At 41.0% G+C, this 27,205-nt stretch overlaps 2 protein-coding genes across 3 annotated transcripts in view; both read right to left on the reverse strand.

Annotated features, from left to right (window-relative positions):
* SPTBN5 (spectrin beta, non-erythrocytic 5) overlaps window positions 1-4,828 on the reverse strand; it is a 155,318-nt gene extending 150,490 nt beyond the window's left edge. For both annotated transcript variants that reach the window (XM_075614318.1, XM_075614317.1), the window contains exon 1: window positions 4,611-4,828. The gene's annotated coding sequence lies outside the window, so the exon portion shown is untranslated. The remainder of the gene's footprint in view (window positions 1-4,610) is intronic.
* A 2,994-nt stretch (window positions 4,829-7,822) lies between these two features.
* EHD4 (EH domain containing 4) overlaps window positions 7,823-27,205 on the reverse strand; it is a 39,475-nt gene continuing 20,092 nt past the window's right edge. Inside the window, exons 5-6 of the mRNA XM_075614326.1 lie at window positions 15,617-15,781; window positions 7,823-14,100 (exon numbers count right to left, since the gene is read on the reverse strand). Coding sequence (XP_075470441.1) covers window positions 13,564-14,100; window positions 15,617-15,781 — 702 coding nt within the window. The 3' untranslated portion in view covers window positions 7,823-13,563. The remainder of the gene's footprint in view (window positions 14,101-15,616; window positions 15,782-27,205) is intronic.

Here is a 27,205-nt window from a genome sequence, read left to right on the forward strand (position 1 = left end):
CCATGCAGAAGTTTAAAAAAAATGCAGACAACATATGTTTTGAATCGAAGAGAAGAAAGCTATGCACCGAGGTTAAAGAGGTGCCATTTTTAGGTGGAAGGAGTTGAGGATCAGTAGATATTTGGGTAGAAGTAGTGAAGTGATTAGCTGAGGCATTGTAGGGTTTGCATGATCTAGACCAGGGGTGCGCAAAGTTTTTGGAGTGCGCCACCCTGCCTGGGAGCCCCAGTGTTCTTGCCCCCCCCGGCAAATGATGTCGCATGTCATGTGATGCGTGTTATCATGGCGACGCAGCGCGTCACATGACCTCACAGCGTCATTTGATGCTGCGTCACCGAAGACCTGGCTGGTAGCAGGTAAGGGACATTACAGAGGCCTCACGCCTCCCATGGCATTTAATTTAATTGCCTTGGGGAAGAGCACTGGGCCTTTGTAACCGCCGCAATCCCCCCCTAGCAAATCTTGCGCCCCCCTGGGGGGGGGGGGCACACCCAGTTTACGCACCACTGATCTAAACTAGGGGTGCTCAACTCCAGTCATCAAGACCCCCCAAAAGGTCAAGTTTTCATGATAATCCTGCTTCAGCACACGTGGCTCAATCAGTCCCTATTTTAGCACAGGTGGCTCAATCAGTGACTCAGTCTTTGACTATTGAGCCACTGATTGAGCCACCTGTGCTGAAGCTGGGATAACTGATCTGTTGGGGGGGGGGGGGGGCTTGAGTTGAGAACCCCCGATCTAGACCAAGGTTTGCGGTGGGGACAGAATCCATATTCCAGTCCACTGTGCTGAGCCCAAAAGGGGAACAACTTTCTCTCACCTTTCCCTCTCTGCTTCACCGATCAAAGATGTGCTTACGACGTCCGCCAGCAATGTGACGATAACCTGCGCTGTCAATTTACATTGCAGGAAAGTGGAGGGATTAAACAACAAAATATGAAATGGCCTTGATCTAGAAATGAGCTCTTCCACTACTCCTCCAAAGGGGCCAGATCATAAAACATTTAGGAGCAGAAGGGGCCTATTGCAATTTGTTTTAGATACTGTACATTTAAAAACTTTAAAAAAACACTATATTTTGACATAATCCAAACATTTCTAACATCTGTGCCATATATATTTACATATGTCATAATACATATTTATGTCATAAATGTTTCAGGCTTGCAAGTTTCATCCGAAATAGGTTCCAACCAGATTGGAAACGGCGCGCCCTCACTGCCCACAATTACAATGCATTTTTCACACCCTGAATTATATTTTTCATTATCAGAAAAGACCTTTAACCTGCCCTATAAAAATTCTTCAGTATGACAGCTCCTGGCAGCACTGAACAGTTCCCGCTCAGCAATGGGAATGCAATGTTAATCAGCCCCTCATGGGAGCTCAGCTGTTAATGTGCCTGGGATGTAAAGTGGGGAGAGCTAGCTGGAGAATGTGATATAGTGTTACAAGTGAAAGGATTTCCTCTTTCTGGGGATTAGATTGAAAATCTGAAATCTGTAACTCACATTAGGAGCGAGCTAATGCATGAAAGGAGTTACCCAAGCAGCACTGCGAAGGGGCATTAAGCCACATCTGCTATGCTCTCTTCTGTGCCGTGGCACATACAATGCACGGTCGTTATATGCGCGGCCGCGTCGAATGCAAACCCTTCATCAGGTTTCTTGCAATTACCGCACATAGTTAACCAAGGAAGTTTAATACATCTGAGGGCTGGGGAAGGTTAAGGGAACACTGAAGGATAGAGGTGAAGAATGTGATGAATTATAATATTTGTGCCATCATCATCATCATTCATAGTTTGAGTCTTAAGGGGGCATCACAATACTTTACAGTTAAACAAAATAAAATGATATACAATTGTTTTGCATAGACAGGAAAAGCCAGAAGGAAGCTGTAAGTCTAACAACAAGCCCAAAACAGTGGTAAATTAGATATACACCTGAGGTCTGGCGATAGTGAGTTCCAGGCCTCAGACACCGCACAAGGCCTGTGACTTAACCAGAGCTACAAACAACGGATTATCCTTTTCACTGACTCCTGTACAAAACTCTACAATTTGAAATGTAAAAAAAAATGGACGCCATCTTCCAAACGAAGGGAATAATTGAAGTCTTGTGCACTAGATGAGGGAAGAACAACACGAAGAACTGCAATCAAATAGGAGACATGGTTTTAAACCACGGCTTAACTACATATGGAGTACAAAGTTATAATAAAATGAGATGTCACCAAATATTATTATTATAGTCTGCAATTATTCTCAGGAGGTTTTGGCAAGGAGCGTTCCCAGTAGCGGAGACCGGTCCATATAACTTTTTCTAAAATGTAAACAGAGGAGAGCGGTGGATCTAATATATTTTTGGATTAAGACTCAACATCTAGTTTGCGGCTTAGTGACCAGGTATCAGCTACACGGCTTAGGGTGACGCATCACAGGGTTTCTGAGGAACACCTCCACATTTATCAATGACTAAAATACAATTGGAAGCAAAGGTATATTCTTCCTTTCATGCACCATGGAATCACCTGAACCTTTGTTGCACCTTGGGCCATATTTAGCACACATTAGATACACCTTTACAGCTTATTCAGGTGAATGGGCTGTATGGTATCTCCAGTTGCCAGAAAGTGTCTTATGAAGTAATATCACCGAGTAAATATGGCTCTTTATGGTCCATCCGAGTGAATGGGCAGTAAGGCATCTTCCAGCATGGAAAGGGTCTTATGGAGTAGATCTCCTCAGTAAATATGACCCGTTGTGTTCACCTAACGTGACTTTTGGCCCCTGGCACCAATAATTCATTACACTATAACTTGGGACTCGTTATAGCTTAAGGTTCGATGTGTATAACTGCATCTATTGATGCTGCTGTTGTTCTACAATGAGATATGTGGGATAGGAAATCAGCAATGCAGACAACACACCGGAGAGGGAATCCAGGAAACAGAGTCTGTATGGAGAGGGAATCCAGGAAACAGAGCCTGTATGGAGTGGGAATCCAGGAAACAGAGCCTGTATGGAGTGGGAATCCAGGAAACAGAGCCTGTATGGAGAGGGAATCCAGGAAACAGAGTTTGTATGGAGAGGGAATCCAGGAAACAGAGCCTGTATGGAGAGGGAATCCAGGAAACAGGGCCTGTATGGAGAGGGAATCCAGGAAACAGAGCCTGTATGGAGAGGGAAGCCAGGAAACAGAGCCTGTATGGAGAGGGAAGCCAGGAAACAGAGCCTGTATGGAGAGGGAATCCAGGGAACAGGGCCTGTATGGAGAGGGAAGCCAGGAAACAGAGGCTGTATGGAGAGGGAATCCAGGAAACAGGGCCTGTATGGAGAGGGAAGCCAGGAAACAGCGCCTGTATGGAGAGGGAAGCTAGGAAACAGCCTGTGTATGGAGAGGGAATCCAGGAAACAGAGCCTGTATGGAGAGGGAATCCAGGAAACAGAGCCTGTATGGAGTGGGAATCCAGGAAACAGAGCCTGTATGGAGTGGGAATCCAGGAAACAGAGCCTATATGGAGAGGGAATCCAGGAAACAGATCCTATCTAGAGTGGGAATCCAGGAAACAGAGCCTATATGGAGTGGGAGTCCAGGAAACAGAGCCTATATGGAGTGGGAGTCCAGGAAACAGCCTGTATGGAGTGGGAGTCAGAGTTCTTTATGATGCAGATAAGCTACATATCTGGAAAACTGGGAACTGCAAATAAATAAAGTTACAAGAGTGGAGGAGGGAGCTGAGATAAAGAAGTGGGGAGGAAGTGGTATGAGACAATTCAGAGTAAGGACTAAGAGACGGAAAGATATCAATGTCGGTGGGCCCAGGGGAGTCGTTTTATACAGAAAATGTCACTTCACCAATCTTTTCTTTAATCACTGACCAAAAATGCCAGGTGATTTCAGCAACAAGACATATCAGGGCGTTAGTACAAAAAAAACCTGTTACCCTCCCACTTTGTGGTTTATACAAATGCGAATAACCATCTCTACATCTGTAACTTAAAAAAGTTACTCCTCGGAGAAAGTAGGACTTTAAGTAGCATATATGAGGGTCTCAGTTCTTCATGGAAAAGAAACCAAGACTGGTAAAAGGGAAGTATATATTTTGTTTTTAATGGGTGAGAGGTCGTCAACACACTTTCAAATATATAGGGCATAATATATACCCCCTGTAAAGATATTCACACTCATAGCTTAGTTAGTAGTTGGATCTATGTGCAATGTGAAATAGATTTATCTACAGGTAGTGCTCGTTATCCAACGTTTCACTTTACAACGAATGGCATATCCAACGCTTTACAATGCAACCCTATGGGCCGTTTTTCGACGTCTGAATGCGTTGTCCAATGCTCACCGCCACTGATTAACATGGGACTCACTTTACATCGGTTTCACTATCCAACGCTACTTCCAGAACGGATTCCATTGGATAACCGAGAACCGCCTGTATATCACAATCATGAATGGGCTCTAAGATCAATTCACAATGGAACCTAGTTGCCAATTATACCACTAGAAAATCTTGATGGATAAATGGTCCCTTTTAGTGGTGGTTTCCTACTATTAATTCTATATTCCTTAATAGGTGGAAAAAATAACACAACTTACAGTTACTGTGTCCAAGCAATCTGTCCGTCTCAGTAATGAAGTCCAGCGAACTTATCCTCGATGAAACAAAGAAGGGATGTGATTGAATGGGTGTTTCTCACAGTTACACTGTGGGGACAAAATGACCTTTGAATGCAGTTATTGAGGAAAGGCATTTACAACCCATATATAAAAGGTATCATCTTTCAAATCAGGAACAGTTCACCAACATGACGGGATAAAGGTTAGTGCAAAAGAATAGAACAAAATACATATAATGTGAGTATATACACATATGGGTATATGTACAGTATATGTACACTTTGATGGGACGTGCTCCTTATGAAATCATGATCTGATCGAACAATTGAATTTGGGGCTTAAAGCCGCATGTCAGGGAACCCACAGAACAGGGTCATGCTGTAATACAAACCATTTCGAAGTTCTAAAGCTTCTTATACTAAAGGCCCAGTGGATTCTCGGATCCATAGCAGAAATACAGCTGCTCACCCCTACCAGCTGCTCATTTTCTCTACATTTGTACAAACACTAATAAGGAAATCTGTGCTAGGACTGTTAGGGCGCTTTATTTAAGGCTTTTAAGCAAAATAAATAAATAAAAAGCTGTGTGGATCACAATTCATTATATATTCCTCAGAACAGTGCAGCAAATATGCCTCATTTTAAAATAAATTCTCAAAAAAACTAAACATATACTGTATCTATAATACAGCTGTACAAATTAAAGCCAATATAACATGGGTGAGATCCCTCTAATGTTCCTCCCCTGGGACAGTAGGAAGCGGTCTTGGATTTAGGTTATGTAGTTATTTTGATGGAGAGGCTGAAGATCACCAAGATTTTTTATAACTCTCTGGCTCCTGCTTTTTCTGTCTCTCGCCTTTCCTCTTCAGCTCAATAGCAAAGAAAGGGAGATTCCGGCGTTCAAGAAGGATCACTACAAGTGACGTTTCTATTTCTATTGATACAGCACCAACATTGGACAGACATGAGAGGCAATGAAGTATGTGGCTGGTTTGCAACCACTGCCTGCTCTACATTGCATAATCCATTAACTGTCTCAGACGGAGTCCAAAAAGATGAACCCGCTTTCTTTGAAGGAGTCCACCGATTCTGTATTTTCTGCAGAAGCTCAGAAAGGTGCCCATGTAATTCAGTGGATAGGAAGGTCCAATTGGAAGGTCTTGTGTCACTACCCAGAATCCTTCTGCAGCTTAACCAAAGTATAACTTGCAACAACACAGTGAATTATGCAAGTTTGAGGCCCAGTGGAAGACGTACAAACACATCCACGGGCATTTTATCTTTGCGTTACAAACAGACATTAGAATACAAGAAATGTTAATATATAATACTTGCATCAAACATAAAATAAGAGTGGAAATTAATTCCTTACCTGAAGAGCTTACACTCTGTGTTTGTAAGAGAAAATGCAATTTGGAATTTAAAATGTGCTCCTCATACTTTATTCATGAAGGACATGTATGTGCAGGGCTAATTCTCATGGAAGAACTCGGGTACTCTGGCTAAAAATTTTTTTTTTTAAATAGATCAACAAGGTCATATTTTGCAGATATGACATAAATACAAATATTCTGCATACTGAATGGGGGAGGCGTCTCTGCCACATTCTATTATTTTAAGATGGGTTATTTATTGGCGTTTATAAAAAAAATCGTCTTTTTCTAAGCTAGAATCAAAAAAGTAAACCGATAACATCAACAAGTGAGTGTTTGGGTACTAAATATATATAAAATAAATATGATTACAATAAAAATGTCTGACTATTGCTCAGATGGTATCTCTCAATTACATGTATTTTTATGATCTATTCAATATTGTAGACTGCGATTTTTTTCTTCCAATGTGACACTTCCATTGAATATCTTTCATTATTTTTGAACATCAGCATTGGGGTCTTATTTCCCATTTGACTATTTTTCTAATTTCTTTGATCAGATCTTTGTCTAGGCTTCCAGCACCTGGCACATCTAAAAAAACATCACTTGGTGGAGCCCTCAATGAGAGGGGTGGGGGTAGGGGTGGTGGTGGGGTTAGGGGTACATCTGTTTGCTCCTTTTGGCATTTGCAAAATATAAACGCGAGTAACTCTTATTTTATTTATAAAAATGTTTTACCAGGAAGTAGTACATTGAGTTACCTCTTGTTTCCAAGTACAGTGGGTCCTCGGTTATCCGACGGAATGCGTCCCACAAACCGCCATCAGTTAACAGACAGTCGGAAAGTGGGTCCAATGTTAATCGGTGGCGGTGACCGTCGGATATGCGAATCCAGCGTCGGACAATGCATCTGGAGACAGCATTGTGCGGCGTCGGATAACGCGTTCGTCGGTAAGTGGAACGCCGGATACCGAGGACTGCCTGTGTGTTCTGGGCACAGAGTTATAACAATAAATGTTTACATTAAATGAACAGAGGTTGTACAGCCAATTCACAGAGTTGGAAAATTGGGTACAGGGAATAAAAGGGAAAATGAGTTTCAGATTGAAATAGAGAAGCTTAACATCAGCAAACAGCGCACACCCTTTGGCTGCGCCAAAGGCTGTCCACCTTTGGGGCAACACAGATGTACACTGAAGGGGTTCAGATTGAATGCAGTTGTGGATTCAAAGTCCTTTGTCTTCTTGGCTCCTTAACACTCCGGTGGGTGGGGTTGATGTTCCACATAGTACAAGCAAATGTTGTTGCAAATGTCGTGCTGGTTCTGTGCAGAGGGGAGCAGCTCTTGGGTAACCCCATCAGGCATCCGTGTTTGGGGCAATGCAGATGTAAAAGGGCAGTGGAACGCATCGGAGCACAAGGTGTTGCAGGATCCTCAGGCAGAGAGCGTTAAAGTTGCTCTTCATTACAAAACGATCGCAGAAAAATGGTAACCATGATGTTGTAAGATCAAGGGCCTTAACGCTTTTTTGTTTAAGGGAAATAATGGGTTTCTTAGTGTAATATTTAAGACAGTAACAGGCTCAGTTACCTGTGTAAAAGGGAATGCATAAGAAGAGGAAATGGTGGCAGTAGTGTGAGGCCTGCATTATTACTGTGGGACATACTTTTTCAACAAGTAAAAATTATTTATATCTAATGGGAGAGGGGTTATGGACGAATATGAAATATAATAAAAAAATTGGGCAAAAGACATTTCCAAAACAAGATGCTTGTTAAAAAAAAAAAAAAAATAAGGACAGACAAGACACAACCAAGGAATAGTTTTATTTATTCAGTAAATCCATAGCAGGTCAGAATAAGATGCAGGTTAAAAATGAATGTACATAGTTTATACCATAATCTGTGGAATTCGCAGCACAAATATACTAGTGCATATACACGTTAAGGTTTCATTGTTAGATTTGTTAAAAAGAAAAAGTGATCTGTGTAAGAAACTAATGGAATACGTTTGAGCTAAAAATATATAAATACATTAGGAGAAAAACTTTAAAAATAAATGGTATTTTCCTCTGGAGTTTAAAGGATCTATAATACACTGAATTATGATCAAATACAAGCTACAGTACATATACACACACAAGGAAAACATTTAATTCCTATACATTTACAAGACACATACAGGTGACAGGTGAATGCTCATGAGCATGTCATTTCCCAGAATCCCTGGCTGCCGTGGAAGCACGTTCTGCTAAGAGATAATGGGGAAAGGCAGGGTTGCAGCTGAGATGTGAATGTGCCCACAAGTGATATTGTTATTTGATATATACATACAAAAACATTTAGATAAGAATCTTTAAAAATGCAACTTGAAGCAGTTTGAGCTGCAAAAAGATGTACGTTCAGCTTTGCCGCTGGTAGCTGCTTCTACAGCAATCTAAAATCTTGGTCAGTGTCATTTATTCAGCAAGAAAACAAAAAGGTAAAATTGCTCTATGCAGGAACCATAATTCCAACAAGAGCCTTAAGAAAATATAACTACTTCTATTCATCTCAACTACCAACAAGGGGCTTTCTAAACACCTAATACAGATAGGTACAGCAGTTTAAGTAAATACACCTGCAGGCATTAAGAGGAGGTATACAGTATGCCTTTTTAAAATGTAACACTTTCAATGCCCGAGAGGCCAACAATGTGTTGCTGGTTCCTCTGGCAGCCAAAAGGGTCAACTTGGTGCAATGTTTAAAAAGATTTAACAATTGGCGTGTGGAGGAGGTTGAAGGGCATATTGTGGTCAGCAGTTTATAGCTTGGGGAGATCCTCAATTAAAGAAGTTGTTATTCAGTAAGCAGTTTATCCAACTGGGAAGCAGGACGTTTATTTGCAGGAGGGAAAGAATGGAAGCCGTACTTTCAGGCGTTGAGTACCTTGGCAATTACCAAGATCAGGGCATCAATTAGTCCCAAGACGGACTAAGAAACATTGTTTTTAGTAGTAGAATAAGTGGCACTCAGCTTTAATTCTCAATGCATTTTAATGTTAAAATAAAAAAAATAAAGAAAGGTAAATCAGACAGAAGCAGAATTATATTAACAGTTTATATGAAGGAATGAAGTGAACTTTTATAAAACACATGATATACATCGGAGGAATGGTATAGGCTTATTGGTTTACGTCAAACACAGGTTGCTAGGTGTCGAGATTCTGAAAAAGCAGAGACATACATTGTTCTCATTGTGTCTGCATCAAAGCTCATTCAAGACAGAAGTTCATAGCACATCAAAGAGGTCCATTATTTCTACAAGAAAGGGTTTTTAGGTCCACACACATTTGGTACAAGTATATTCATCACACACTACTTCCTGGAGTACCTTTATACTCTACATTGGCTTTCTGTTTGGGAAATGGTTACATGGATCAACCAGAAAAATATAGGGGAAGCCTTAATTTAACAGGAAAGATGTGGTTTCTTTCACCTTTAAACGTAGCCCCAATGCTCTTACAGTGACTCGTGCTCTAGTTACATGCTAAATAGTCAATATTCATTATTTTTGGAACTGCTTTCCCCCCCCAAAAAGAACTGACGTCAATAAACTTGACCGATTGGTTAATTAAGGCAACGACCTTCATAAACAGCCAGTCATCTGCAGGTGCTGGAAAACACTTTACAGACCATTGACTCGAGGCATCTTTCAGCACCAGAAGATACCTTATGACAGAGGCAAAAAAAACAAAAAAACCAGAGGGCAAAATTGGCCCTCGGAAATATATGAAAATAAGAAACAAAGAAAATATAGTAGAGTATCTACTATAACATGAATAAAAATAAATAAAATAGATGAATCTGTGGTCTACATGCGCTTTGTATTTGGTAAAATTGTGAGTGTTTTTTTACCTTTGGTTCATTCTTCATCTATATAAAATAGTACTATAAAGGGCTCCATGCTTCTCTGTATGAGAACCAGAAACATCCAAGACCTCTGCACATCTTCTAACAGTAGACATCTACTGCTCCCAGAAGCCCACCACTCGCTCAAACCCAACCTGCACCATGTGTGTTAAATGAATTGAAAAGAAAAAAAGATAGATGCATTGGATAGCAGATACTGTATTCTACTATATGTCCTTTGTTATGTTGCTGTATTTCCTGGGACTATTTGAAGGCTTTGCAACAATTGTATTTTACATTGTATTTCCACCTAAACTTTGTATTACATTTCACTGATATTGTTGTATCACTTCACTTTAGCAAATTGGGGTTCTACTCCTGAATTTATACGCAGTTGTGTTTTCTTGCGCTCAGCCACCACTTTTGTTTTTGACTTATGCCATATTGTGTTACTGTAGCAAGGCACTGGTTCTGATGCTCCAGGTTGATGTAAAATACACTCACAATTACTGGATCAAGATACTCTAGCATAGGAAATAAACAGAATGCAGCAGGAATAACCTTATCCCTCCCTCTCTTGTGGACCTGAACATTAGAATCCATAAAAAAATAACAAAAACTCTGCTTTTCTGCCCCTTTGGTGAGCTGGAAGATACACAGCGGTGAGAATAACATTGCACTACTCAGAAGCATCCCTGGAGAAAGCGCTTTTGACACAAAACGAGTTGGTTGGGCGACGCCTTCGCTATTTGTTTGTCCTATGACCAATAAATAAATCAATTTTTATGGAATACGCACTTTCATTTTTCATCATTTTTCCCTTCAAGTTTGGATGCTTCTGAGTAGTGCTGTTATTCTCACCATTGTTTATCCCTGAATCTTCATCACGGAGGCACAGCAAGAACACCTGGATCCTGGGCTTTATACGTGGATGTTGCAGCATGCCAGCGAGTCTGCTTGCTACATGTTTCCTGCTTTATCTGTGGACTTCAGGTACAATTTAGGGTGAATTTACAGGCTAGGTTTCTGGACTGATTGTGTATCATACAGATGCAGCTACGAGTAGCCGAACACTACTTTGAAAAAATCTGGGGCAATACCCCAGTAATGCTGCAACATTTCTCTGACATTTCTGCAGACAGACTAATGGCCCATCGGATTAACACAGCAGGGATCCCTGGTCAATTTGAATGGGACTGCCAGGGACCCCCGCTGTGATAATCCGATGGGCCATTAGTCCGTCTGCAGAAATGTTGCAGCATTACTGGGAGATTGCCCCAGATTTTCCAAGGCAAGTGTTGGAATACTTGTGGCTGCACCTGTACATTCACTTTAAAACATAAATGGCTGGTTACTGAACCGGGACACTACACCCAGTACCTGTCCTAAATTAATTTATATCTCCCCAGGGTTCGATTACAAGAGCATCTATTTATACATCACATTGTTTTGTATATTGGTCTTTAGCACTACGCATGTTTTTTATTTGGAACAAATACAGGACTGGATTTAATGTTGTTCTACTATAAAGGGATATACAGTACTACACAATATGGCTGCAAAATGTTGTAGCACAGAAATGCAATCTCCTGAAATGTAACATTTCATTTAAACATCACAGAGAGGGAGTGAAAAGTTGCCTTTACAAGTTGAGCCGTGCTTTAGATTTTTGAAATGTGCCAGATTTTACATGTGATGTGGGTGTGTTATACACCCATCTGGCAATGTATGGAATCATTAAATATAAAAGAATATGGAATATGTGCAGAATCAACGATATACTATAGAAAAGCACTGCGTCAAACGGATCATCAACGCTAGTTTGGTAAACGAATGACACTGCATTATTAACTTTACAATTGTTCCTTCTACAATGCACTGTATACAAAGATTAGAGTCAAACTGAATATATGTATATCTAAAATCAAAAAGATTCCTGTGCAAAATAATTTAAAAAACAAAACAAAAAAAGAAACACAACCATCACATTTTTAAAGGCAAAAAAAATAAAAAGGTTTCTTCTAGAGTAAATTAGAGTAAATACATATATATATTTTTATGAAGTGTGATGATAAAAGGGAATACCAATGTATTACTTTTATACTTATAAATTTACTGCCAAGTTTGTTTCTCCCCCACAAAAATAAATAAATATATATATATATATATATGTTAAAGCGAACGTCTCCTTTTTAACTTTAGCCTTAAATGTGACACATTTAGGGTTACATTTATGAAGCGGTGGGACAATCCTAGGATTCCTTATGCCTCATTCACTGGAACGGAGCGTTGGGCGTCTTCCAGCGCTGGAATAGCACCGCTTAGTAAATATGAACCTTAATGTGTGCCCGGGACCTCTTGGTAAAACTGCTCGGAAACGCACTGCTGCCCCTCCGGCACGGGGACTGGAATGGTTTCTGGAGAATCTGCATGTGACTTGTGCATTGGGAGTGTTTTGGTTCTTTACTTCCATAGACCCCTTTGGGAAGAGTCCTCTAAAAGCGCTGTCCCCTTTCTTACATAAAGTAAGGTCACCTTGCACCACTTGTTAATGTAAAATCAAACACTGCACACAGCATATATCTAAACCCCAATATCAGATGTCTAAAAGGTACATATTCTTGTACAGATTCCCTGCAAGAAGTTTGCAATTATCGGGTTCAATATTAGGGAAAGATCACAAGTGCATTCATAAAAACCTGTTTTCAAGCAAGGCAGAGGTGACTGTACAGTATTAGATACAGAGAGTATACATAACAAGACTATAAACAATTTAAAGTTATGTAGTTCCAGTTAATCTCCAGGATATCCCTCCATCTGCCATAATTTCTAAAGGCAAGCTTTATCATTTTAAAACGTAGCCTCAGAAAGCAAACAATATTTTTGTGTGGACAAACACAATTTACCCTAAATGCTGCAGAGCCCAGATCTGGGAAAAGTAGCTAAGAGAAGCAGAACCAGAATTGGCCCGGATCACGAGCTGACAGTTTGTAGGATGTGCCACCTTCCCACCCGAGGCATAGCCACTACACATGGGGCAGCCAACTCCCTCCCTCAAGGGTCACCAACAGGCCAGGTTTTAAGGATATCCCTGCTACAGCACAGGTGGGTCAACCAACGAGAGCCACGAGGGTTAATCGAGCCCTTTTTTCCCCCGATCTTATCGTCAGCAAGGAAGGTTAGCTGAAGCAGGGAGGAGTGTGGGGATTGGTAGCATAATGAATATATGCTAGATCTAGAAAAGCTTCGCTGACTTACTTGCTTTATGTATACGCTGGATTTCTACATATCCTGTGGGTCTGATAAAAGTTTAGAAACGTATCATTGTATGTGCATAATGCAAATACTTACGGAGTTACCGTACACAAAAAACCCCATTTATTTTGCTGTTACTTCTGTGGTTTGTGTGCGCTCACACTATGTACAGTATGAAGCACAAGGTTGTGCAAAAGGAGCAGGTCTGCATAAACTCACACTTAATCCCCACATATAGACAACACACAAACTCTTTAAAACATTAGTATATGTACATATTTTAGTATTGAGGCTGCGTTGTAAAATTATTTGCCATGGGGACCCAGCACCCACTTCTATGCCACTGGACTCCCCAGCAGTGAAATAGTAACAATGTCGATCTTGTGCCGTGCCCTTCCGTTGGTCTCGTCACTCAGAGTTCTGCAGGGGCTTCTTTTGGGACGGTGGTATAAGGTGAGGAGGAAGCTCATTAGGAAGCTCAAACCCCTCCAGTTTAATTTTAATGAGGTGCTTTGCTAGGGCAAACTCTTCTTCATCTAGCATGCCATCCTTATCGTTATCTGCCAGCTTCCAGATCTTTCCCAATACGCTGTTTGGCAGCTTTGAGTTCACCATCTCCCTTTTGGCATTGACTCCAGAGATCTTGCCATTAAGTGGAGACAGCGTGTAGAACAGCTCATCGTAAACTGGTTTGTCCTTGGCGACCACCCATTCCTCATCCTCAGCACCTTCGCCGGCTCCCTCCCCATAGCCGCGACCAAATGGTCCTTCGTCGGTGCCCTCGAAGGCGCCTCCCTGCACCATTTGAGGCGGCATACTATTCTCTTCGTCGCGGATCAAACTCATTAAAGCTGCGATTTTATTAGCCAGCATGTTATCTACAGCGTCGATCAGTTTGGGCTTCAGTGTATGAAACTTAGAAAAGTCGTAGGTCTCCAGCTGTTGCTGTGGATTACAAATAAATATTCAATTTAGTGAAGAACATTGTGCCCACTCATTCACTGGAAGTGTAGAAAATATTCAACCAGTACCGCCACCTCGCAAATTAACATTGTACAATATAAAAGCGACACAGACTATTGATCTACACTGCCAAACCTCTAGAGCAGGGGAGCGCAAACTTTCGGAGCTGCGCCCCCCCCCCAAAAAAAAATAAACCAGTGCCCCAGTTTGTGCTCCCCTGCTCTAGAGCTTAAACAGCTTGGAGCAGAAATAGGGACGCCAGAGACTTCTTAAAATGACTTACAGTTTTGTCCAATATTTATAAAATCGCAAAGCAAAATACTATATTAGGTCACAGGTCTTAAAAACAAAAAAAAATATCGCCACGGGCTGTGCACGAAGTTAGCACTACACAAGAACAGAACTTTATTTTCAACTTCTAATGCTATTTTTTGAGTTCACATAAATGTGCATTTTCTATATACCCAGAATGTTTTTGGTTGTTGCTTTTTATGGAACAAGGTAAATTATATACAGCATCCGGCACATGAATGCAGAGGGATTACTATCCCCTCCCAAACTGAAGTATTAGATCACCAAATGGAGCACAAACTCCCTCTGCTGGCAGGAAACAGGTATAATATTTTATTGGGATTACAAACATCACAGCAAAACAAAATCTTCCACAAATACACTACTTTGAATGTACTCTGACTAAAACACCAACTCTTCAATAGCATCAAACTCCTTTTCATAAATGTTAATTTTATGTCTGAAGCACTTCTCCCCTTTGTGTGTTATTTATATTATTTGTGATCTATATGATTGTCACGTGTATTACTGCTGGGATGCGCTATGTACATTAATGGCGCTATATAAATAAAGACAAACATATTACTGGAAGTTCTGCAGTGTTCTTTTATTTTTAAATTAACAGGCTTATCTACTTGGACATTGCACTATGCACAAAAAACACGTAGCTTCGTCAAATAATCTGCAAAGTACATAAAAAAAGTATATCTGCTGCTGTGGCACCTTTATCTATCTTCTTCAATTGAGAACAAACTCAATGTTTTATAATGAAGTCCTTCTTGGCTTCCATTTGACTTAAAAATAATTGAATTACAAGTTGAATTATAACAATTGATTATGAATTACATGGGGGGGTGGGAGGGGAGAAAGAGGGTGTCACAGAAGACAAGTCTTGTGACGTCACCCCAGACATCACTGTTAACTGAAAACTAGTAGTGTATCAAAGAAGAAACCAAAGGAGACTCTGTAGCAATGCTGAGTGATCTGTCATATTCTGCTTTTCTCCTAAAAACTGCTAGGTTAAGGGTAACGGCATAATCATTTCTTTAATCGAGTTATGTTATGGAGATAGAAAAATAAGCTCTTCTGAAAGCAGATTAAAAAAAACAAAAAAAAACACGACGTTTAACCCTTAAGCACATTAAATTAGGGAATAGAGTGTCCACATCCTGCAGCACTCGGACTGAGCACTTAGTATACACAGTACCTGCATTCTCTTAACCTCTGGGAAGTCGCCAGGTGAAATGTGATGCTCCCGTTGAAGCTGGCTGTAAATTTCGGGGAGTTTGCTGATCAGCTCCTTTTTCTTGGCCTCTTTTCCAAATACAGCAGGCATTTCTTTCTTCAGGTGGCTGATAATGTAGGCGTGTACCTGCAAACATACAACACAACAGCTGTGACACACCATCCTCCATTTATGGCTGACTTCAGTAGAGACCCCATTTCTTATAATGCTAAATGGACACAAAAGCTCCTATTTAAAATGGTGAACTTATGATGCTTTGGTGACTTCCATCCACTTAAATGTAAGTTAATATATGAGACACTATATTGAAAAAGAGTGTTCCGCTTTTAAACTATTCCTTAATATAAGGTCTAAGAGTGCCATCTCCTGATGAAATCACTTTATGTGAAGAAACGCGTAGAGAAGAGCGTTTTTTAGCTGCTGTCACACTGTGATATATATTTTGACTCTATCCTCACTGCCCACCTCATTACGGACTGCCTTTGGGAGTGCAGAGAGACTTCTCTGATCAGCCCCTGCATCGCGGGGTCACGGACTACAGACCTCATATCCGGATACACTAACATTGTGGAGGACTTCCGGGTCACATTGTGGTCACATTGTGGTGAGCTTTTTCCTGTATCCCCTGCTGGATGTCGGTTCAGCAGAGCTGAGAAAACCCAGACAGAGAGAGGGCGCGCCATCCAAGGCACAACGTGGGCGGTTGGCGAATGAGTATACTCATTATATGCATTTATTTATCCTGTGTTTGTGAGTTCGCATTTGTTGGTTTTATTCATATTCATTTTTATTAAATTGTATTTTTTCATGCTGCACTAGGATCGGGCGCTTTCTTTTCTTGTTATACATACATACATATACATACATACATATATATATATGCAAATATAGCTGTATGCTCATCTGCATGTCTTAGGCAGGTCTGCAACCCCACCTTTCCCCATTATCACCCAGCATACAGCACTTCCACTGCAGCAAGGGATTCTGGGAAATGACATGCAAATGAGCACACAGTGTCACTTTTTGCCTCAATAAGTTATAAATGGTTATTGAGGCAAAAAGTGACACTGTGTGCTCATTTGCATGTCATTTCCCAGAATCCCTTGCTGCAGTGGAAGTGCTGTATGCTGGGTGATAATGGGGAAAGGTGGGGTTGCAGACCTGCCTAAGACATGCAGATGAGCATACAGCTATATTTGCTTTCCTGTGGAGGGTTTTTGTCACTTTTTTTACTCACCATAACTTAACTCAGTATTATGGTGTATATATACCTTGAAAATATAGGACTCGACACTGGGCATCATGCACTGAGTGTCAAACACATGCGCAAACAGATCCTATTAGATTACGCATGAAGGTTTCTATTACCCAGTAACAACTATTTTGGCTGCCGTATAACCTGTGTTTTTTAAAACAATTTCTTTAGAGTAGTTCCTATTTCTTTCACTTCACTCTTCATTTGGTGATTGCCACTGGAGCATTCTCGCACGAACTGCGACGCAGGCGCAGTCCGGTGCATTGTACCTTGTACATACACACATATGTATAATACACAGATTACCTGGAACTCTATTTGTAATAGTCCCTATTTCTTTCACACTTACCTTATTATCGGAGACCGCCACCGCAACACTCCACATGGACTGCGGCGCATGCGCAGCCCGGTACACTATTTCATATACGTGTTTTATACAAGTTCAATACTTTCTTTCCTAAGTCGTTAGGCACCACCACGTAATGTCACAATTAGAGATAGAGATACTATTCAGGACCTCAAACACCTATTAGATTATTTTTGTATTACTAGGGACGCTCTATTTGTGCATATGAGAGCCTTCTGAGCATTTTCACAGGCTACTATTTGGAAACTTATCTTGTGCCTTCACTACACTTAGTAGAATTCACTTATATGAAACATTATTCAGAGGATTTTTGACATTAGATATATATACCCCCTGCTTGGATATATATCTTTTTATTCATTTTTTGTACTATAATAAAATGTTTTAAAATTTAAATTTGGTTATTTCAGCTGCTATTGACCGCATTTATTATATAATAGGTCCGCAGTGCGCCACTATTTGGGATCTCCGGTGTATCCTGCTTTAGATACACTTCTCCAGTTACTAAGTTAATAAATACACACACATAACCGTGCATTAACAGATTAAAGCCACAAGGAAAAGGCAAAGAGGCCTTTCAATCTTATAGCTCTTAGCATCTATATATGAAGGTACTGTCTCCAATTTTGCATTTGATACACATCTGCTGGAGTTAGAGATATACTCCTAACCCCCCCGGTACAGGCAAGATTAAAAAATGAAAACAAAAAACACAAACAAACAAACAGCATCTGAGATTGCGGTTTTATATCACACACACACACACACACACACACACACACACACACACACACACACACACACACACACACTTTGCTGAGCTGCCCAAGAATGACAAGCAGGTGGCCCACGTATTTCAAAAAAGTTCATGCATCAGAGAGGAACACCTTTACTGCTACGTAAAGCTTCGTCCAACAGGACGCAGAACCATTTCTCCCTGGCTCCTTGGTTTCCCAGAACCATTTCTCTCTGGCTCCTTGGTTTCCCAGAACCATTTCTCTCTGGCTCCTTGGTTTCCCAGAACCATTTCTCTCTGGCTCCTTGGTTTCCCAGAACCATTTCTCTCTGGCTCCTTGGTTTCCCAGAACCATTTCTCTCTGGCTCCTTGGTTTCCCAGAACCATTTCTCTCTGGCTACTTGGTTTCCCAGAACCATTTCTCTCTGGCTACTTGGTTTCCCAGAACCATTTCTCTCTGGATCCTTCGTCGCCCACTGACCGAAGAGAACACAGCAATCCTGACTTGTGTATACTTGCCAGGATTACGATAATTAGCAAATGTGCCTTTAATCATTTCAGATCAAATAAAGGTTTTTGATGCAGGTTCTCTGTACCTCTCTCCGGTGTTAACAATCGAAATGTAGTAAAGTAATGAATAAAATGATCACGTGAGGAGGGGGGGGGAGAACCCCAGCCCCCTCGCTCCGAGGGAACCCCCCCCCCTCTCTGAGGGAACCCCCGCCCCTCACCAGGTTAAGGGTCATACATTTTTTTTTTTATATTACACCCTGCATCCAATGGGAATAAATTACACATAACGACACTTATCGTATCCAGAAAAACTGATCGATGCAACCTCAGATGTAACAAAAACAATAAAAAAAATAAAAAAAATTTAATTTAAAGTGTACAATATATACAAAGTGAAGGTTAAATTAATGGGTGGTGAGATTGTGAACTACAGCTAGATACTCACTATATGTATCTGGAGTATCGATGGTGTTCCTCTAATAATCCTCAATGACTAATTAGTAAGAGGTGATGATAGTTTGACAGAGAAACTGTATGTAAAACCACAAGCTTCCTAAACATATTCAATAGGTAGGTGGTTTGTCTCAAATCCCAGGGGCCAAGTACACACCTGTCCTGAATTCTGAATTTTAGGGTCAGATAATGAAACAAGCCGTTTAATGCCAAAATATATACAGCACAAGTATCTCGATGAATCAATACATTCAGTCGCTTCTATTCCGTCGTTTGAATAAACAACGTTAATGCTTCAGACATATCTCTGAAGTGAACCAGCAGAAAAATAGCAGCAGTTAGTCCCTTTCATTGCCGGACTTGCAACATTTACAATGCTCTATTAATTGTGTAGCGACTGCTCCTCAAGTTGATATCATGTAGCAATATACACTTGTATACAAACTCCAGCAAGTTTAAAGCTGCAGTTCAGTCAATATCCTGCATGTGTGTTTTTTTAATAAATCAGTTCTGTAGTAAGAAAAAATACTTTTAGCATCTTCTGTTTTTAAAAAAACAACTTTGAAAGACCAATTTTCTTGTATTCTATTTTAACAGCCATTTGCTAAGGCACTGCCCCTTCATGTCCTGTCACAAGCCCTGGCACACCCCTTTGTCAGCCCTGCCCTCCCTCTAGCACATGTCAGTGCAGGAGTGCTCATGAATATTCATGAGCTTCCACTGAGTGACAGAAGCAAATGAAAACATATGCCATATCTAATTATGTCACCAAATTTCGCCTATCAATACATGGAGAATGAATTGACTGGCAGCTATACAGTTCTTTAGGTAATTAGAGATTGCCCACATGAAACTATTGAAGTAAAAAAATAAATAAAAAAAATAAAAAAAAGACTGAACTGCAGCTTTAAGATCGCCGCTGACAATTCAATCTAATGTCAAAGAAACCATCTGTCTTGCAATGGCGACACAACCGATGACGTCACCTGTCGCCACCAGCGAAAGTTATAATTTGATGCGACATCGCTGGCGACAAGGCCAGTGACGTCACTAAAAGGGGTGGGTCGCGCAATTTGATTGGTTTAGAGACAGTCACGTGGCGACTGTCTAAAAAATCAAAATTTACCCGGCTTCAAAATTTGTGGTCGCTCCATCGCACTTACTATAAGCGCTTGCGACGGAGTCAATGTATTTGTTTCGGAGCGACATCGTGTCGCCAGGCACTACAAGCGCAGCCTTAGTGAGATACAAAATATGTTGTTATCACTATAGATAACCCATTCACTTGTATAAAGATTACAGCGAATCTAGGTAGCTACTATGTTGCTTCATACATCACTTAAAATCAGCGTATAGAGCCCATGATATGTTGCTGCCAAGACCAACAATTAAGTCTGTATGTACAGTATAAGCACACCGTTTTAAAGGGGTAAATGTTAGATCTTTAAAGCCAGCCGTCCAGTAATTGTGTCAGTAGTATATAGTTAATAATCAAAAAAACACATAGTAGCATGTCCTGGCGCTTCACCGCGATCTGCAGGCAGATTTAGGCGCTGAGGGGCGTGGCCAAAACAGGTCAGGGGCGTGGCCATGACGGGGGGGGGGGCATAGAGGAGAATCGGGGATGCAATGAGAAACACAGTTGGCAGAGGCGATCGGGAAAAGAAACGCTGATATCAGAGAGGATATACCAGCGAGCGACATCACATTCCAGTGGCCTAAATGTAGGTTTAACCTTCACACACCTTTCACGGGATCCTGGTGCCACAAGTGGTAAAATGAATCATCGTGACTGACCAAAAGATGGGCTTGTGAACACGGACCTACCACCTCCAATAGTTTCATTACTATAACGGCAATATAATATGGCGGATTGCAATATGTCCCCCCTCCTTGACAGGTGTGTGTGTATATATCCACCGTCTCGAATATACCAGGCTGCCGGCGATCTCCCCTCCTCATTGGCTTCCTGCCACACCACGTGACGCGGCACGGGAACACAAGCCTCTTGTAGCCCCTGCTGGCTGACGCGTCACAGTGCGCAGGGAAGCGAGGAGGTACCGAGACGTTGCGTCAAAACAAATGCATTGTCGCGTGACGGAGCGACAGTGCTACCAAAATTCTTGTAGTCGGTAGAATTTGATTTTTGCAGAGGGTCTCCACGTGACTGCTTATATAAGCCAAGGAGCTTCTATTGCATCCAATGCGTCTGTCCGTGCATGTTTTTTTGGCAAGTATAATACATATATAAAGTTGAACACATTGTATTACCAGGAAAAAAATAAATAGATTAGTTTACTGTTAGCAGAAATGCACTTGACACAAGTCTTTCCTTTTCTAACTTTTATATTATTCATTCAGAGTGTTTACTGAATACAGTAATTCAACTATTTTGTCTGTGGCTGTTGGAGAGCCCAGGCCGACTCCTGAACCGGACGGACCAGGCGTCCTTTGTTTCCTTAAGCAGAATCCAGTAAACAAACCCCCAACTCAATCCAGCACGGCACTACATACATAAAGCTGCAGTTCAGGCAATATCCTGCATGTGTGTTTTTTTTAATAAATCAGTTCTGTAGTAAGAAAAAATTCTTTTAGCATTTTCTGTTTAAAAAAAAAAAAAACAACTTTGAAAGACCAATTTTCTTGTATTCTATTTTAACAAGCATGATTCTTCCTATAGCAACCATTTACATTCCCCAGATCTAAAGATGTCGCCAAACTTCGCCGATCAATAGACGGAGAACGAATTGACCGGCAGCTATGCAGTTCTTTAGGTAATTAGAGATTGCCCACATGAAACTATTGAAGTTAAAAAAAAAAAAAAAAAAAACACACACACCACACGGGAGCTTGAACTGCAGCTTTAATTCACTTCTCTCCTAATCCCTGCAGTGAGCTCCTTCACTTCGCCCGTCTCTCTTTTCCTGCTGTGGCCCATTTGCAGTGTTTCTAATAGCCAACTTCATCTCTTTACACTGTTAAATCTCCTGTCTCCGTCCCTCTGCCTTCCCCTTTGCTGACATCACTGGCCTTGTAGCCAGCGACGTCTCCAAAACATAAATAACTTTAGCAACGGAGATGGCGACGTCATCGGTCGCGTCGCCGGCAGTATAAGCGCAGCCCAAGGCTGCGGTCCCAGTGTGCACTGCAGCACGCGCGCCCGGCGGCGCTTCACTGCGATCTGGGACAAGACTGCAAAGTTTGTGACGGGGGAGGGGGCGTGGCTGGGGTTTTCCAGGGGCATGGCCATGACCTCAAGTGGCTTGGTTGCCCTCATTGGCTGACACCCGCCAGCGGGGGCGTGGCTGCCCCTCCGTCGCAACTTCTAAATTCAATGTCTTTGGGAAAAACGGTAGTGCCGCACGGATGCACATCCCACGCAAAGGTGTGTACTGGGCCCAGCCCCATTGAGGGGCGGTGTTTCTTCACGCAGCGCACACCGAGCCGCGCTGTAGAAGGCACTGGAGCCGCGGCCTAAGATTGTCGACCACCGACCCGACGTCACAAAAAAAACCCCAAACTTTCTGTTTTCTTCGTTTGCAAGACAGACAGTCTGGGTGTGGGAAAGTACTCTAGAAAGGAGAACGAAAAATGAAAAAAAAGGGGAAGTCTACAGAGCGTTTGCAAATGGCTACTTTAAATCACCGAATACTGATTTTCAACTTTTGTTTTGTTAAGGAACCAAATCTAATCATATTGTGAAATTCTGAGGAACCCCAAACCACTCTACAATGCATCTGATCTCAGACTCGCTATTAAAAGGAACCCCACCCCTCTCTAATAGCATGTCCGAGATCAGATGCATTGTAAGGTACCCCAACCCTCTCTAATAGCGCGTCTGCGATCAGATGCATTGTAAGGTACCCCAACCCTCTCTAATAGCGCGTCTGCGATCAGATGCATTGTAAAGAACCCCAACTCTCTCTAATAGCGCATCTGAGATCAGATTTGAAAATTGCACCAAATACAGAAGAATTTACAATGACCTGAAAACTGCAGGGAACTCTGTAGGGATGCCCGTGAAACCCCTGGTGACCCCAAGGCATTTCCGAAAAATAGAATGGATTTAAATCAAAAGTTATGCAACAATATGGATTCTCCAGTTATGGACAGAGTACAGCGATAATCTGTCTGATCTCCGAAGTTGCTCTGATATATAAGTGTTCGATCACAAAGTAGTCACGGCTCACACTTGCCATCAAAGCTACATTTGGTTTGTGTCAGTGCAGAACGGAGCGCACTCCCTCACCGGCGCCGGAGAAAAAGATTTAGAAAATATTGTAACAAAATAATTGGCCGACTTAAACAAAATGTAACCATGCTAATACAGCGCAGTGGGAGCGGGCTGTGTTTCTTTGGAAGCGAAACACATTTATTTTCTTTGAGAGCTCTTAACGGGAGGAGAGTTTGCTCTGATTTTCTTGTCCTTAACAGAAAGCAAAATAGGTAGTGGGATGGGGGTTAGCCCGCACAGATTCGAACACAGTAACATCTGACAAAAAGAAAGTAGTGAGAGGAAATTAAACCCTCGGGTTAGCAGGTTACCAAAAGCACTTAAAAACAGGATTTAAAAAAAATAAATAAATAAAAAAAACATTGCTTGGATTACTTAATGGCAATCAATCACTCGGGTCACACTCGGCATTCGCTCATTTGAACTCTAGGAGGCACTGTGCACCAAGAGAACCGACTGCGGGTGTGCAAGGTGCCGACTGCTTCTACACAAAACTAAGCAACTTTACAATGTAAAGTCCTGAGAGGCACAAACACATAATAGCTAGTGAACTGGATTTAATAGGGAATAGGGAGTGGTTCACATATACCTTTGGCAACTCAAAAATGTTGTTGGTACGGCTGAGGTGGAGGAGTTCTCGGAAAAGAAAGAAATAAAACACCCGACAAAAGCAGCCATTTTTAAGAGGCTGCCAAAAATAATATTTGTCTTCAATTAAAATCGCATAAACATTATGTGATCTGGATAAAAAGTAAAATGTGTTCTGGGAATAACGAGAGAAGAGAAGAGAAGAGAGAGAGAACAAGGTGGATTACTGCTTTAAAGGAACGAAACGCTAGCTTCAATGTGGGTTTATACTTAGGGAAAGAAATACGGTAGAAGACACGGTCAAGTGACAATTAACCATCTTTGAAGTGTGAGGTCCACTTTACTCAAAAATCCGTTCTGGCTTTGGGAACAATACGGAAAGCTCTTCAGGCAGAATAAAAAACAGAACTATTTTGTTCATTTTATTAATTAAACAAAAAAGTTCAACAACGGTGTCCTGGAATGGAAGTGGCACTCGCCCAAGTTACACTTTATATCCCAATTTCCTTAACAATTACAGGCTACCCTTGTGGAACCAGGACACAGAACAAGGCTCTAAGGAATACTGTATGTCTTAGAACTCCGGCAATATTTGAAGTCCTGGCACTTGTACAGATGCAGCAAAACTTACTGTAACCAAAGCCGGGGGCGAACAAGCAAACGTCCTCATACATGTTTTATTTATTTATTTTTAATAAAGCTTCTGTACTGTGATAAAATACTTGTAGCATATTTCCTTTTTTTAAATTTGAATGACATTTGTAGTGTATTATAATGTAACAAGCATTTTTTTGTTTCTATAGAAACCATTTACAGAGTCACATCCCCTTCCACATCTGAAACAGGCTCTGGCACACCCCTTTTTGAGCCTTGCCATCTCTAGCAGTGCACCAATTGTATCCAATGACTGCCTTGTCACAATCTTGCCCACAGAACTTTGCATCTTTGGTTCTCTTCTGCTGCACCGGCAGCCATTTTGGAAACCCCTGAGCCGACTCTTCGCCGATTGATCGGCAACTTTGCTAATGACTTATTGTGTGGATTGTATTGATGCACGTATTAAAGGAAAAATATATAAAATTGAAAATGGCAGCTTGCACTGTTGCTTTAACAGGAGTAAAGTGCATTTGCCTTAAGAAAATGCAAAGCCAACACATGGTAGTCTGCTAAATATTTAATGCAGTTGTTAAATGACTGCACCCAGCATCAATAGAGGGTTTTACACACAACCAGCGAGTTCCTCAAAATAAATATAAACTACAATTACTGTCAATTAAATCAACCTGAGGGAGGTTACAGCACTTGCCAAACCCTATTGTAGTCCTACGGCTAGCATGGTAATCTCAGAAAGAGAGGGAGTTTTTCATTCGTTATTTATTTTAAGAGACAGACATGTTCAGGGAGACAGATATTAACTTTGCAGGAGGTAAACTCGTACAGGCTTCTGGAGAGGCCTGCAGTTTTAAACTTACAATCAGCATTTTGCTATAAAAACCAACATTCATTTTACTAAAGGAAGAAACGGAACATGTTGAACATTTGTTACACGCGCTCACAAAACATCCAAACAATGAAAACAAAACCACCGTAAAAATAAGGAAGTCAAGTTTTTTTTTTAACCAAGTCAAGATGACTTGTTAAACCACCACGGGGTGTATTTATCAAATGAGATGGGGTTACCGTGATGTGGTTGTAGGCCAACAATATTCTGGCCAAAGTAGTGACCAAAATGACCCATATTTATGAAGGATATAGCAAAAATACATCGCAATGTACTAAATGATTGGTCAAGATGGATGTAGCATTGGTGCCTTTGGTTTTGTTGCATACACCAGGTTGCAAACCCAGTAGCACTCCAAATGAGACACACACACACACACACACACACACACACACACAATATAGTGGGTATGGGTTGAGCTTACCAAGACGTTTTGTCCATTTATCAAAGTCTCGGGCATTTCCTTTGGTAAATCGCATGCGGTTTTCTGTGCAGCATTAAGACATTTATAAAACTGCCCTTACACAGAGCGATGCTAAAATATATTCCATTGGTCTGTGACATTTAACACGAGGGGGGTAATTTAGAATGTACTGCGCGTGTAAACATTGCAAGTGTCTTCTTTGATTAGCACTGCACCTTTGCAACTTACATTGGGCTGTTATTAACCCTCCTTTGGCGTTACAATGTTATAATGACGTGTAATAAGAGGGCCAAAAAAGGTTGCAAGTGTATTCTCCCAGAAAAGTATGTGTGAATATATAGTAAAAAAAAAAAGTTACATTAACCACGGTATTTAATTAATTTTGTTGGACAATGGATAGATCAAATCAATGTCACACAGTACAGAGCGGAAAGATTAGAGATAAACATTGAGAACTGGCGTTGGGTCCCACTGCAGTAAGGTACTCTGGTATGAAAATAGTGCAGTTCAAAAAACTACTGGTAACTGGCATTGCCCCTTTAAGCTAACAAAGTGAACCCCTGGGAAAAAATAATTGCGTAGACCAATAAACATACGATGTATGTTGGATTTGTAAACGCTGCCTGTTAATACGCCGATATTGTCTGGTGGTTTGCAGTAATATTACAGCTGTGGATCCAGAAATTACACTTGTATTAGGCGCGGTCCTAACCCTAGAATCTTATTAACTAAACCTGTAAATGTGGGGAGAAGGAAAAACACTGCATCAGAAAACTCCCCACTATCACATATACCAACAAGAAGGGAGTATGATCCACAAATAGATCATTAAAAATATAATTCCAAGCAAATACAAATACCACTTGTGAGCACATTCACACATCTCAGGCAGGTGTGCAACCCTGCTTTCCCCATTATCTCCTGACATACAGTGCTTCCACTGCAAGGGATTCTGGGAAACATGCAAATGAGCACACAGGGCCACCTTTTGCTTCAAATCCATTTGGACATAATTAACAAACTGGTTAAAAAATAAATAAATAATAAAAACATTTATGGGAAACACCATCAAGATAATATCCTATTTATAATCCGATGTACTGTAGGACACGAATAGCAAATCTCTTTTGCAAAGTGAGGCAAAACAGCAGTGTTAGGAATCCATGCCACGGAGTTATCCAAGATCAGGCTGGAGAGACTGAACGGCATTCTTGCCAGTAGTTCAGACTGCACGCCATAAATACCACTTCCCACGTATCTCTTCGATACCAAGCAACAGGTTGTACGCAGGACAAGTCAAATTGGAAGACAAAATTGCTAGTACGAGCATGTGATTAAAGCAGCAAAAACATGAAAAAATATATATATAGATTTTTAAAATAAATCAGTTCTGTAGTATTAGATAATACGGTCTGAATTTTTTTTTACTCCATAATGTACAGATCATCCTTTGGTTGCTACAGCAACCATTTAGAAAAT

Source organism: Ascaphus truei, chromosome 9 (genome assembly GCF_040206685.1).
Source record: "Ascaphus truei isolate aAscTru1 chromosome 9, aAscTru1.hap1, whole genome shotgun sequence".
In the NCBI taxonomy this organism is placed as follows: domain Eukaryota; kingdom Metazoa; phylum Chordata; class Amphibia; order Anura; family Ascaphidae; genus Ascaphus; species Ascaphus truei.